Source organism: Lepidochelys kempii, chromosome 1, assembly GCF_965140265.1.
Source record: "Lepidochelys kempii isolate rLepKem1 chromosome 1, rLepKem1.hap2, whole genome shotgun sequence".
Taxonomy (NCBI): Eukaryota; Metazoa; Chordata; order Testudines; family Cheloniidae; genus Lepidochelys; species Lepidochelys kempii.
Genome location: NC_133256.1, coordinates 74,764,774 through 74,780,124, shown reverse-complemented (window position 1 = coordinate 74,780,124; position 15,351 = coordinate 74,764,774). Strand labels below are relative to the sequence as shown.

Below are 15,351 nucleotides of genomic sequence, written 5' to 3'. Positions count from 1 at the left end.
GTTATTCCAAATTGCCTTTTGACCTATTTTCCTTTCAGATTTTCTCTCCTTATTTAAACGCTCCTATTTAAAAATAGCATTCCTTATTATAATTCTTTATTAGTTGGCCTTCCAGAGTGAAAACTTAAGGATGTTCACAATTTACAGCAAAACTGCTCACTGCATGTTCTCCCCTAACATTAGAATTCATAAATGTTTTAACTATGAAACCCTTGAATAGCTTGGCCTTAAATATATCATTGATCTCCTGTCATCAACCTTCCATTCTGCCCTTTCCATTTTCCATATTCAAACTTACTTATTATTCCTCAGATACAAACTGAGGCTCTGATTCAGGAAAGCAAGTGCTTAAATCATATTGAAGTTAATGAGATTTCAGCAGGTGCTTAAAATTTAAACATGTACTTAAGTGCTCTCCAGAATAGGGATGGTCTTAAGCATTTACCTAAGTTCTTTTCTGATTCAGGACCTCTGTCAATGCTATTCAAAAGTTATAGAACAAAGCCCACTATGTATGAGACTGAGAGCTTGTCTACATTTATGCATCTCTATTTTCACTTCCCAGAATATTAATTCAGTTGAGTATTTAATAATGTTATTGTTGCAGGTGTTTTACTATACTTTCAAATGTAAAATATATTATTCTAAGTAGTGGTATATTTCAAACAAAATAATTAAAATCTCCATATTTTTAGAATATTTGATAAGACAGTACACCAATGAATAAGGTATTTTAAAACGTTGTATGCCTCCTGTAAAATGATGGGATTAGGAAGAGCAGAGAATAGAGGAAAAAAATGAATAAGAAAACTGTCTTAAGGGAAACTTACCAGGATAAGCACTTGGTTTAGGAATCTTTAGTACATTATGTACTTCCGTAACTAGTATATATAGCACCTTTTATCAGAAAATGTCAAAGCATTTTTTTTTAAAAGGAAGGTCAGATTTGGGGTTTAAACATTTGTATAGTGCTTTTCTATTTTAGAATTTAGAATAGCTTACTGTTCCCGCTTGCATAAATACTTTTGTTACCCAGAGCTATTCTTTAATGGGAGCCATTAAAAATCAATATACTTTTGTTACCCAGAGCTCTTTTTACATACTTGATCCATTGTTTCTAACCAATTTTATTAGTCTGTTCTCCCTAAATTACTAGCTTTTAACATTGATATACTGATATGTTTCTGTTACTCTTTGAGAGAGCATAAAGAAGACAAGAGGAAAGTGGCTATGATATACAACATATATAATACTCAACTTTAAAAAAAAGTTTTTTACATATCAAGCAGGATATTTGTGGGTCAAAAGGGAGTGATTTGATACAGCTCCAGGAGCTTGCTATATGTAAAAATAAAACATACATTAGTAATGTGTGTATGTAGTGAGGTTTTCCTTTCCTAATTCTCATTCATTGAGTGACATTGTCAATAGATGGAAGCATAAAATGAATTCCAAAGATTTAGTAGTTTGTTACCTTCTCTGTCACCATATACGAATTGTACAGGGTTACAACACTTCTAATGCTCTCCGGTCCAAACTTACACTTAGTACAACTGCTTAGTAAAATTACATTAGTTCAGATATTTAGAAATAAGTACCTAAATGGTGCCTACAAAATCCATCCACACAAACAGTAATATGCAAACACCAAGTAAATATAGGGTAAACCTGGTGTGACAAAGCTGTCTTTGTCTCCATGGGTCCCACATTTCCTCACAGATTCCACTAGCCTCAGAGGCTCACTGTGACCCTCCACATAACCCTTCTCTCTCTAGGGAAAAGGGTCACAGTCTACTGAGCCATTTTCATAAGCCAGCAAAGGAGGTGAGGAGAAACTATCTTCCCTTGCAGTTTCTGTTATCTCCCAGTCTCAGTGATTAATCAGGGGGTGCAAAGGGGGGAACACAGGCCCACCCTCTACTCTGGGCTCCAGCCCAGGGACCCTAATAGTATCAGCTATAGTAGCTGACCTTTTAGAAACATGACACATACAATTCACTGTGCTACTTCCCCACAGCAGCCCCCACTTCCTCAAGGTCCACTTTACCTTACTTCAGGGTCTCCTTCCTTATGCCTGATATGGTATGTACTGCACAGTCTCTCCAACAGCACAACTTCCTCCCACAACTCCTGACATCCACACCCACCTGACTAGCTGGGAGGTTTTTAACTAGTTTCAGCCAGCCCCTGATTGGCTTCAGGTGTTCCAATCAACCAATCTCCCTGCCTTCTGGAAAGTTCTTAATTGGCTCCAGGTGTCTTAACTGACCTGGAGCAGCTGCCATTTAACTTATCCTGGTACCAGGGATTTGTTTAGCCTGGAGCTAATATATCTATCTCCCACTGCTTTTCTATAGCCATCTGGCCTTGCCCCATCACACTGGATTATCCAAATTTCAGATTTCTAAGCTTATGTTTCTATTCCCTAAATCTGAGTTTTTATAGGAATCAATTTTCCTTTGTCTTATTCTCCAATAATAAGAGGTTTATGTGTTTAGATTTTCAAGTAATTGGATTTTATCTGTGTTTACTTGTGTTTACTTGTATTCTCAATTAACTATTTTTTCTTCTTCTACTGCATCTTTTGGTTTTGAGATAATCATGGTGAAAGACACCTCGGAGATAACTAAAACAGACAACAGATATTTCAAGTGTTCAACTCAATGTCTCCCCTTCTAAAAAATTACAGATCCTACCATACTATAATTTCTTTTTAAATTTACTTACTGATTTGGGCAATCTGGTTCATCAGGCACCCATATCCCATGAATCTTGATTACAACTCCTGTGCCAGTTTCAAGAGATGCAGTCATTTTATTACTGTAAATTTAGCAGAAAGCAGCATAAGTGTTCATCTATGTCTGCAGTGTTAAATCAGATTGCTACTAACATACACAGCTGAAGCAGAAATAATCCAGAAAAGCCATGAGAAACTCTCAAATGAATAGCTAAATAATGTATCTGAAAACAATTAGCGTACATCTCTGTAAACCACTTTGTGGAATACTATAGAAAGTTAACAAAGAACTCTGACTAATAAGTATATTTGTGATCATTTAAATATGAATGTTTTTTACCTATAATGGGAGCCATTAAAAATCAACATTTATCCAGTTACCATGCTGTGGTGTACAAAAGTGTTTCCCAAAATTCTGAATAGTAAATACCTCCCATATTTCATATACTGTGGGGAAGTAATTGTTCTAAATGTGTTTTCATGATCCACACAGCATTGCCCGTTTCTTGTACGAAAGGTTTTGAAATGAATAAGCTTGACAGAATCTTGCCTGCAACAAGATGATATATTTAGTGTTACTTTTGTAATCAATATTGTTAATTTCCTGGTGTCTTTCCCTTTGCATAGTACTGTTTATCCAGGAATACTGTATCATTATTGATTCATGATTGTGTCATTCACAGATATTGGCTGACCTAGAAAATCATGCACTTTTTAAGGATGACTTGGAATGTCAGAAGCTAATTCTGGAAGCTATGAAATACCATCTTTTACCAGAAAGGAGAACTCTAATGCAAAGTCCAAGGACTAAACCTAGAAAATCTACAGTTGGAACACTGTATGCTGTTGGAGGAATGGACAACAACAAAGGTATTAGCTTATTGTTTGTTTCTTTTTTCTTTAAACAGGTTATGCTTTGCAGCTGTGACTATATTTTGTCTGATGGCAAATAATGAAATAATTTTCTATTCAAAAGGTTTGGGGGTCTAATCCAACGAGAAGTAACTTTGCAGGCTTTTGGCTTATAGAAATTCCACTAGTTTTCAGAGGCAAAATGTAACTATCAGATAGGGATATTCCCTCTCTAACAGATGTAAAATGACTCATTCCCAAGAACTGAGTCCTGAAATGCACCTAACTTTATGCTAATAAATATCACATAAGGTCTGGGAAATGATGTTTGGGATTCCACTGAGTATTCCTTGAGAATTTCTTGCCCTAACACCGTCAAGATGGGTTCCTCCCTTTTTAAAAGGTACCACTTACAAATCTTTATTTTCTATTTTTCACTTATGGGGCTAAGAAAATGTTATCACCATTTTTACAATGCTCCATTTTTATGACGATTAAATTGCTTGTTAATTGAAAAAAAAATTGAAGTTATAAGGATTATATTTGCCAGGAATCATTTCATTTAAAGTGGAGAAATTAGAAAGCAATGGAAACTGGAGCAGTCTTTGTGGTGAACATTTTAAGAATACTACTTTTGTACCTTTAAAATTGGTAAAGGAATCAAAGCGATTTAATTATTTTGAAACCAAGGAAATCATTGTACTAAAATGGTGTTACAGAGCCTTATAATGAGACTTTATAATGAGACAGGCTTTCCTTGCATTTCTAAAGGCTCACTAACAACAAACCCACAGTATCCTCCTGTCAAGGTTCCTTCCCCACTCTGAACTCTAGGGTACAGATGAGGGGACCTGCATCAAAACCCCCCTAAGCTTATTTTTTACCAGCTTTGGCCCCCAAGCAGAGACAAAAAAAACTCTAACTGCTTTCAACTTAAAACCTGCTTTCCAGCAGCCCAAAGGGAAAAAATGTCCTTTTTTAAAATCTGTGCTTCTGGTTAAAAAAACCTCAAATTGATCTCAAAATGATTTCAAGTTAATCCCACCGCTCTGCCACCATGTCAAGGTTCCTTCCCCACTCTGAACTGTAGGGTATAGATGAGGGGACCTGCATGAAAACCCCCCTAAGCTTATTTTTACCAGCTTAGGTTAAAACTTCCCCAAGGTACAAACCATTTTACCTTTTGTCCCTGGACTTTATTTCTGCCACCACCAAGTGTCTAACAAAATGTAACCGGGAAAGAGCCCACTTGGAAATGTCTTTCCCCCAAAAATCCCCCAAGCCCTACACCCCCTTTCCTGGGGAAGGCTTGATAAAAATCCTCACCAATTTGCATAGGTGAACACAGACCCAACCCCGAGGGAAGGCTAACCCCCTCTAAATCCCTCCTGGCCAGAGGAAAAACAATTTCACCTGTAAAAGGTTAAGAAGCTAAAGATAACCTCGCTGGCACCTGACCAAAATGACCAATGAGGAGACTAGATACTTTCAAAGCTGGGAGGCGGGGGTGGACAAAGGGTTCTCTCCATCTGTGTGTTTTTTTTTCCGGGACCAGAGCAGGAATGCAGGTCAGAACTCCTGTAAAGGGTTAATAAGCAATCTAGATATGCGTTAGATTCTGTTTTGTTTAAATGACTGATAAAATAAGTTGTGCTGAATGGAATATATATTCTGTTTTTTGTGTCTTTTTGTAACTTAAGGTTTTGCCTAGAGGGATCCTCTATGTTTTGAATCGGATTACCCTGTAAGGTATTTACCAGTCTGATTTTACAGAGGTGATTCTTTTACTTTTTCTTCAATTAAAATTCTTCTTGTAAGAACCTGATTGCTTTTTCCTTGTTCTTAAGATCCAATGGTTTGGATCTGTGTTCACCTATGCAAATTGGTGAGGATTTTTATCAAGTCTTCCCCAGGAAAGGGGGTGTAGGGCTTGGGGGGATTTCAGGGGGAAAGACATTTCCAAGTGGGCTCTTTCCCAGTTATATTTTGTTAGACGTTTGGTGGTGGCAGCAATAAAGTCCAGGGACAAAAGGTGAAATAGTTTGTACCTTGGGGAATTTTTAACCTAAGCTGGTAAAAATAAGCTTAGCGGGTCTTTCATGCAGGTCCCCCCATCTGTACCCTAGAGTTCAGAGTGGGGAAGGAACCTTGACACCTCCACTTTCATGCCAGCCTTTAGGCTGAAGATCGTATTTTCAAACGTCAGTTCTAGTATGAAAAGTATTGACTTACAACCAATAAAGAAAAGATAAAATATATGTCTTTCACAGTTCACATCTAAACTTTTGGAATGTACATTCACAGTCACAAGTGTATATAATATGAATAAGACCATTCCTTCCATACTGATAAGTCACACTTCCATGGGACTGTATGATAAAATGAATCACACATTATGGCTACTGGTATTCTGTATAGCACTTTAAATTTTTTTGTAAAACCCTTGAAGTGTCCAGGTTTTATTAAATAGCTGCACAGCTTCTAATTCAATTGAGTTTATTTTAGTCATATGTAACCTTTCTCCAGTCTTATGTAACCCTGTCAGAAGCAACAAGAGTCAGATTCAGTATCTAGGGGTTGTTCTTAAAATTACAAAACAAAAATGGCTTGAGCTCCCACTCAAAAATCTGGAAAAAGTAAATATCTCCTCTCTGTGCCTCTAATAGGCAGTACTTCCCCACTCACACATCCTGAGTATGTATATAACAAAAAGAAAAGGTTTGTTAAGTGGAGAGGGAGCACAGCATTAATTTCAGAAAACAGCGACAATGACTCAAAAGTAAGGAGACAATAAGTAACATGCCTTCCCCACAGTATCTTGGCAGTCCTTTGCCTTAGTTTCCCACCTGCAGTGTGAAAGTCCAATAGATGAATGTCCCTGTAACATGCCACTTCCCCTTTTCTTCTGCTATACCTCACTCTTGTTGTCCAAGATCAGCAAAGCCCCAGAGTCCAGCAGTGCATTTAGGTAGGTTCACCTCCAGCTCCACATCCAGGTGGTGGTGTTGGTGGTGGTTGGACAAGTGATGCCTCTGCCACTGCTCACTACTGCCTCTTCTCACCACCACCTCCACTGCTGCTCTGCTGTGCCGTTGGTCAAGTCCAGTCCAGTTTGGTTCTACAGCACCATGACCACCTAGGTATTAGTAATCACAGATGTAGGATTTGCTGGGTATGGGGCACCTTTGATGCTGATTCTGTGTCTCTTACCATATTGCAATTAGGTGCAATGCCATGTTCTGAGGTTTTACTACTGAGCTCAGTTCTTAGTGATTTCAGCTCTTAGTGATTTCACTGAGTAATGGGAAGACTCACTGTTGCTGTCCCCTCTGTGTTATCTGTCACTGGAACACTGTATCCACACCAGGCCTAAGGCTCAGCTCCCTGGACAAACATAGCAGTGATTTCAGCTCTGGTGATCTCTGAGAAGGGACAAAAAGTGTCAACTGAGTCTAATCAGTTCCGTCTTTAAGTACTGGAGTGAGAGGGTCAAATAGCATCTAGAACTCCTAAAACAGAATCCTCACCATGCACTTGGAACACCTGTTCCCACGTCCTCTGACTTTCACTTTGCTACTCTGCACTTAGCAAGTGACATTTCAGATTAGGTTGACTCCTCAATTAGGGCATATTAAGTACAGTTCTATTGCCCTGTAGTCATGCAATAAGGAATATTTCATTACCCCTGCAGCCAAGACAAGTGAATTTTAACCCAAAACAATCAAAGTTGATCAACCTGGCAAAGCAGGTCTATTGATCACCTTAGCAAAGTAGTCCATGCAAATATGGTTTATAGAGCCCTGCACAAATACAAAATTTGTATCCTCATCCAATCCGTGATCTGCAGACATGGTCCATGGATATGAAGCAGATATTTGCATATTTGCTGGGCTCTAGATATACAATCTGGATCCGCATCCATCCGTGATCTACAAACATGGTCCCTGGATATTTGTGGCTATGAAGCAGATATCCACAGATTTGTGGGGCTCTAATTGCTCCTGAGGTCTTTTCCCCCAATTTATCAATAGATGACAGGAGACAGCTCATTCAGACCACTGGCTTACACATTTGGAAAAACATACACACAAAACAATTTTGCCCTTATATATAAAAGTACCATCAATAAAGTGCAGATTCATAGACTATGAGTGTGCAACAGATTAGAGTTAATCTGGAATTTTTTTAATATTAAAGCACTGTTGCTAATGAAGCTTGAGAACTTAAAATGGGCCAGACATGTACAAAGGATATTGTAGGTTTTGATCAAAGAGGGGCAACTATGTGATAAAACATGAAGGAGGGTGGGAGAAGAAAGGGACTGAAAATATCAGAGTCATGTAAGTGTATTAAGGAGTATATTGAAAAGACAGTAAAAAAGCTCAGGAGAGATGTCCTTCTTATCTACCCTGGATATACCTATGTTTGCCCATGTATTTAAGAAAGTTGTCATTGAATAACATAAACACCTATATGTAGCTGTCAGCTATTGGTTTGCATTATAGACTTTTCCTTCAGAGAAGCTTGAGAATATAGAAGCTTGACACATGTTTACAAGTCACAAATTCTTTGAATCCTAATTTCATTCTCCCCTGGAAATGTGTTTCTGAAAATTACGAATTTGGTAGTAGGAAATCAGAGGCAGCTTGAAATGATCTTTTGAAACTCATCTCTAATTAGGTATTACAAGGTTTGCTTTGATTTTGTGTGTGTGTGTATGTATATATATATAGATATATATAAAGGAACTGCACGATGTAAATCCACAGCAAATTTACTATGTTGCATATTGATAGTTTCCCATAACAAGTGTTTTTCTGGGCAATTCAGAATGTATGTTAATTTTTTGTCATGTGACATTTAAGGTATAACCTGTGCCCGCTTACCTGTCATAGTGCTTGTTGAAGGTTTTCTCACTGCTGGAAACTTATCTAATTCTTAGAGCTTGGCTATAAATAACTATTTGGTGTGGTGGGGATGGCATGAAGCCCAAATAAGGTACAACTGAGTATCTGTTGGTTTGCTGTACAAACCTGTTTTGTGTTTATGACAACATAAAAGAACATTCAGAAAAAGGTGGAAAAAAGTGGAAGTGGTATCAAGGCATGTAAATGTGAGAGAAGGTTGTGTGGTTTGAACATTTGCTGTGAATTCATAAAGTGACTCTTAACCTTTCATCCATATGATGATGCTATCAATGTATTTTCACCCATCAAAAGTTTATGTGTGGAAGTCATACGATCTTTTCTTCCACTTTCCTCATGAAAGTATTTGAATAGAATATGCACTGCTTGTTCACAAAGATGTACTTTACAATACCAGCTGTTGTTTTCCTCCAGGAATGAAACTCTTAAGTGGACGAATTAGATGTGCTAAGCAAGTTAGCAATTCAGTAGCTTGCGCATAAGGAAGGAGGTTGATGCTAGATATTATGAAATTATTTTAAGGTTACGTAGTACATCATATAACAATAGTGTAATGTGATAAAACAACTTTATTTTGAAATCTCTGCTGCAATTATTTTCTTCCTCATAAGAACAGAACATTAAACCCTATCAGCAAGTTACTGGTATCGTGACTTAAACAATAAATCAGTATTCCTACAGCATAGAAATAGCTTTACAAAATCAATAGGAGCAAATGTATTGTATTGTAAATGTTTAGCTCTCTATAGTGTACAATTTTTTTTTATTTTCTCACAATCTAAATCTAAAATAAAGATTTTTTTCAGGTTTGAATGAAAAGCCCATATACATGTATGGAATTGATAAGCAATAGTAGTTTGTGTTTGAAGGAAATTCAGTATCATTGGGCACATCAATGGAATCAAAGAAAGCAAATTGGATCTTAGGGACATGAATAGGACCAAATTTCATACACCTTAGCCACAAATAGTTCCATTGCCTTGTGTGAGTCAGGCTTGCAAGATTAGGGCTCATTATTGTCTAGGTTCATGTGAACAGGAGATGCAAGATTGAAATAAATAGGTCTGAGTATAAGAGGTAGCATGTGTCTCTTTAGAAGAATGAAAATATTGACTTCTTACAGAGGTCTTGGAATCCCAAATGCAGAACAATACTTATATGATATATTATGTCAGATAGTATATTGTGAGATTATTATGGGGAAAATATCCTTGCCGAGTAAAAGGAGATACTATAAATAATTGAATAGTGTTATAGAAGAAGCAGAATACTTATTGATCGATCATCAAGTTTCCTAACGTACCTCACTTGTTCCAGTAGGTAGACTACCAAGGGACTCTGCTAAACCACAGGAAAAAAAAAAAGTAATACTGTCAGAGGAATTGTGATTGAAATGCATAGATAAATAAAACTCTTGCAACTAAGGTTTGGGGTTAGCTCAATCTTTAGTGAATCACAGTCTTGAAGTGAACACAAGGAAAGACAAACTTTAAAATAACTCAATCAAGAAACACTCCTATAAAGATCAGACAGGTTAATAATGGAGAGAGAGAGAAAAGTTGATCTACCGAAACAATGATTTTGAATTTATCTATTCACTTAAACTGGTGATCAAACATATCAAAACTATCAACAAAACTATCAATAGAATTACTTTTTGATGGGCAAGCATATAAAATGCATTATCAGTGTGCATCAACCTAAGCTAGAAAAAAAGAGTTTTTCCATTACTAACTGTATCAGACAAATATAAATGTCTTTGGTATCAAGTCTGAAGATACCAAACAGAGAAACTTTATGCTTTTAGGCTGAAATCCTGAGGTCCTCAATCACTTTGTACTCAGATCTTACTTAGCAAATTCCCACAGGCAATATTCTGCCTTTTCTATCACACTTTTAAATTATTAATCCCTTTTCATTTTAAGGTATATTTTCCTCTGAAATAATGTTACAGTTCTATTATCTGGCATGACATATAAGGATTTTATCATGCTCTGAGATTTAAAGTTCTTTAAAAAGGCAGTGTTTTGAATTTTTCTATATATGAAACACTTACTATACTTTTCATTCAGACCTTACTTATTTTGACCTTGTAACCTTTTTTTTTGTACCCATATAGACGAGCTTTGTAAATTATTCTGCAACAAATATTGGTCATACTACTCCTGGTAGTCCTTTTGAAGTCTGCTGGGACTGCTTGTCTAACTACAGTTTCTTGTCTGCAGGACTGGATCTTATGTCCTTTTGTGTCCTCCTTCTGAATTGCCTGATAAGATCACACCTTGAAAATCTATTTCCTTTATATTTATTTTAGTTAGAGTTTGCCTGAAAAAAATGTATAAGGACCCCCAAGATCTTGTTCATAGTGATCATTACAAACCACTCCGTCATCACATACAGAAAACAGTTTTGATGGATAATCATCATTTCCCATAATTTGAAGTGGTTTGCTATCACAAAGGAAAATTCTAGCTCTTCGTCGTAACTCTTCTTTATTTCACATTTTTTGTTGAAAATGCAGAGGATGCAGTCATTAAGTCAGGTACTTGTAAAAGCGTACATTGGTGGATATCTTGTATGTAAAATTTGAATGTATAGTGCTTATATTAACATAATATGCTTATAGTGAAGCCTGTCCTAAGGACCATATCCAGTAGGCATATCCTTTCTTAAGCTACCAGTTTAAAACATCTTTAACATTTCCAGCACAATTTAGTTCAAACTCTAGTTACAGACCAGCTCTCCAATGTGACCTCCTATTTTTGGTCTTTATAGAAAGACAGACTTTCACTGTTGTCAGGGTTCCCTCCCCACTCTGAACTCTGGGGTACAGATGTGGAGACCCACATGAAAAAACGCCTAAGCTTATTTTTACCAGCTTAGGTTAAAAACTTTCCCAAGGCACAAATTTTGCCTTGTCCTTGAACAGTATGCTATCACCACCAACTGATTTAGACAAAGAACAGGGAAAGGACCACTTGGAGTTTCTATTTCGCCAAAATATCCCCCCAAGCCCTTACACCCCCTTTCCTGGGGAGGCTTGAGAATAAACAAGATGAACACAAACCAGTCTTGGATTTTAAGACCCAAAAAACCCAATCAGATTCTTAAAAAAAACAGAACTTTATTAGAAGAACAAAAAAAGATAAGAGAACAACTCTGTAAGATCAGAATGGAAGATAATCTTACAAGCAGTCAGATTCAAACATAGAGAATCCCTCTAGGCAAAACCTTAAGTTACAAAAAGACACAAAAACAGGAACACACCTTTCCTCCAGCACAGCGAATTTCACAAGCCAAAACAAAGAAAACCTAACACATTTTCTAGCTAGATTACTTACTAACTTTACAGGAGTTGGAGGGCTTGCATCCTTGATCTGCTCCCGGCAAAGGTATCATACAGACAGACAAAAGCCTTTTCCCCCCCTCCAGATTTGAAAGTATCTTGTCCTCTCATTGGTCATTTTGGGTCAGGTACCAGCCAGGTTACCTGAGCTTCTTAACCCTTTACAGATAAAAGGACTTTGCCTCTGGCCAGGAGGGATTTTATAGCACTGTATACAGAAAGGTGGTTACCCTTCCTTTTATATTTATGATAACTATACATTATTTATTTATGTTCCACTTATTACTGAGGCCTTCCTCTCAAAGACTAAGTCTCCAGTATGATAAGATATTGTAACAAGCTTCTGAATGGAAAGAACCGGAGCACTTACTTCTGTTCACGCTGTTGCATGAGCCAGTGTGTACATCAGCTCCTGGCTAGGGATGGTTTAGTTATAGACTGTCTTCAGCATATATTGTTTGTTAAATGTCATTACATTACTTTGTGAATAATTAGAAAATTTGGGAGCATTTTGTTTTATCTTTTAAAAAAAACTGTTGTTATAAACACAACCGACTAGAAAGATCTCAAAAGTTTGGGGGCTGAAAATGGCTTGTAAGAAGGAATGAACCAGTTGTTCTAGATGTGGACAAGAATAGTCCTTGAGAGTTAGATTGTGAAATCTAATTCCACTGTTTTTTATGCTTCATATTGCTGGAGCTGTTGAGTTGTTTATTACAACTATATAAGTTGTTTATTACTTCAACTGTTACAGAAGTACAAGTTAACCTTTCTTTAATTTTAGACATATTTCAAAACAAAATATTTCTTGAGGAGAAACAGAAGGTTGTAATGCATTTGAATGCATGCAAAATTGATATGCTTTAATTCCCTGAAAATGCCAATAATTTACCACAGTATTATGTAATGAATGTTCAGAAAACTGTTGTAAGATCAATAATACCTTTGCTAAATATCATGTTTTTAAACTGTAAGAGAAGATCTCACTGCTCCATACGTCAATTATAAAGTGCCTAGTCACAAAGATATTGTGTCAGTTTAGCGCAAACAAAAGGAGGATGGTAGAAAAAAGAAGCTCGTTGAACTGCATCTCTCACCTTTCATATAAATGTTTATTTTGAATTATTTAGAACTCATGTAAGGCAGACTGTACACTGAAGAATGAATACTGTCTAATTGTAATGCATTTTAATCTCCTCTAGATTCATTCTTGTGCGGCTGCTTTTCCATTCAGTCATGATGGTTGTCTTTCTTGCATGAAGTGGTTATTGATTTGACCTTTCTTTAATATTTGTATTGAATGTCTGCTTCTGATTCTAGCAGGATTGTTGTCTAGTGATTAGAGCAGAGCTCTGGAACACAGAACTCTTGGGTCCAGCCTTTGACAGTGATTTAGGCAAGTCCCCTATCCCTTCTGCACCCTAATCTATCTGTAAAGTACTTGTAATCATATTGCATTAGCCTCGCAAGCACTCTTCTCCAACAAGCACTTTGAGATCCTCAAATGTAAAGTATTATACCCATTCAAATTACTGGTAGTAGTTATACACAACATCAAAAATAAAATAAAATTTTAAAAAATCTTAATTTTCCCAAATCTGCTTTCTAGACATCTAATTCCCTTGTTCTGATGTATTCTTTAAACCCAGGGTGAGGCTCTGAAAGGCCAAAAGAGTTACCTGCTACCACCTGCCCTTAGTGTGAGGAATCCTTTTCTCTGCCTGCTGAGGATGAATTCTCTGATTCCACCGGCCACAAGCAACACAAGCACTCCTCTCTCTGCTTACACAGGCTCCACTGTCCCTCTGTAAGTTAGCGATAGGCATACTCCATCACTCATGAGAATCTTCATACTGAGTCAGACCAATGGTGCATCTAGCCAGTGGCAGATGCTTCAGAGGGCATTAACAGCACAGGACCATTATCGACTGACCCATCGCCTGTCATCTAGTCCCAGCTTGTGACACTCAGAGGTTTAGGGACACCTGGAGCATGAAGTTGCATTCCTGACAATCTTGGTTAATAGCTAATGATGGACCTATCCTCTGTGAACTTATCCAATTTTTTTTTAACCCAGCTGTATATATGGCCTTCACAACATCTCATGGCAATGAGCTCCACAGGTTGACTGTGTGGTATGTGAAGAAGTACTTCCTTTTGTTTGATTTACACGTGCTGCCTTAGAATTTAATTGGATAACTCCTGATTCTTGTGTTATGTGAAGGGGTAAATAACACTTCCTGATTCACTTTTTCCACACCATTCATGATTTTATAGACCTCTATCATATCCCCCCCCCTTAGTCATCTCTTTTCAAGGATGAAGTATCCAGTCTGTTAATCTCTTGTCATAAGGAAAATGTTCCATACCTCAAATCATTTTTGTTGCCCCTCTCTGCATCTTTTCCAATTCTAATATATCTTTTTTTTTTGGAGATGAGGCAACTAGAACTACAGTCAATGTTCAAGGTGTAGGCATACCATGGCTTTATATAGTGCCATTATGATACCAATGAGATGGGTTTCTTTGGTATTTTCCCTCCTACAAATATGTTAAATTTAATTATGTCATGGTCACTATTACTGAGCAGTTCAGCTATATTCATCTCCTGATCCTGTGCTCCATTTAGGACTAAATCAAAAAATGCCTCACCCCTGGTGGTTACCAGGACTAGCTGTTCCAAGAAGCAGTCATTAATAATGGTGTCTAGAAAATTTACAGCTGCATCCTGTCCTGAGGTGACAGGTACCCAGGAAATATGGACATAGTTGAAATCCCCTGTCAGTATTGAGTTTTCTATGTCGGTAGCCTCTCTAATCTCCTTGAGCATTTCACAATCACCAGCACCATGCTGGTCAGGTGGTCAGTAGTATATTCCGACTGCTATACTCTTGATATTCAAGCATATAACTGGTACAGTTTAATTCATTTAAGATTTGTACTACATTTGACTCTTTCCTTTACTACATTTGACTCTATGCTTTCTTTTACATACCACACTACTTCCCCACCTGCGCTATGTACTCTGTCATTCCTATATATTTTGTAATCTGATATTATTGTGTCCAATTGATTATAATAATTCCATCAAGTTTCTGACACATGTTTTATAAATCTCATCATTTAATACCAGGCACTCAAGTTTACCCATCTTAATATTTAGACTTGTAGCATTTGTATACAATCAACTTATAAAATGTGACAATATTTAGTTGTCTGCTTTCATGTGATGCAATTGAATGGTGCTCTTTTTCTTTTGACTGCCTCTTCAGTTCCTACGTGTACTTTATTATCTTCTATCCTTTCTTCTTTATTGGATATAGTAAATAATATATCTTTAATATATCTTTTCCTAAGGGGTGTCTTCGTCAGAACTGTGTGCTCCTCCATACTTGTCACCGTTTCCCCAGCTCTTAGTTTAAAAACTCCTGTACATTCAAAACCCCTGGGATTCCCCCTGGAGTGACAAATTGCTGATCCACTGGAATTCA

The 15,351-nt window shown here is 37.1% G+C and overlaps 1 protein-coding gene across 2 annotated transcripts in view; it reads left to right on the top strand.

The window, feature by feature from the left end:
- The window catches only part of KLHL1 (kelch like family member 1), a 430,372-nt gene that overhangs the window by 306,853 nt on the left and 108,168 nt on the right, over positions 1 to 15,351 (top strand). For both annotated transcript variants that reach the window (XM_073346360.1, XM_073346365.1), the window contains exon 6: positions 3,421 to 3,607. In XM_073346360.1, coding sequence (XP_073202461.1) covers positions 3,421 to 3,607 — 187 coding nt within the window. The remainder of the gene's footprint in view (positions 1 to 3,420; positions 3,608 to 15,351) is intronic.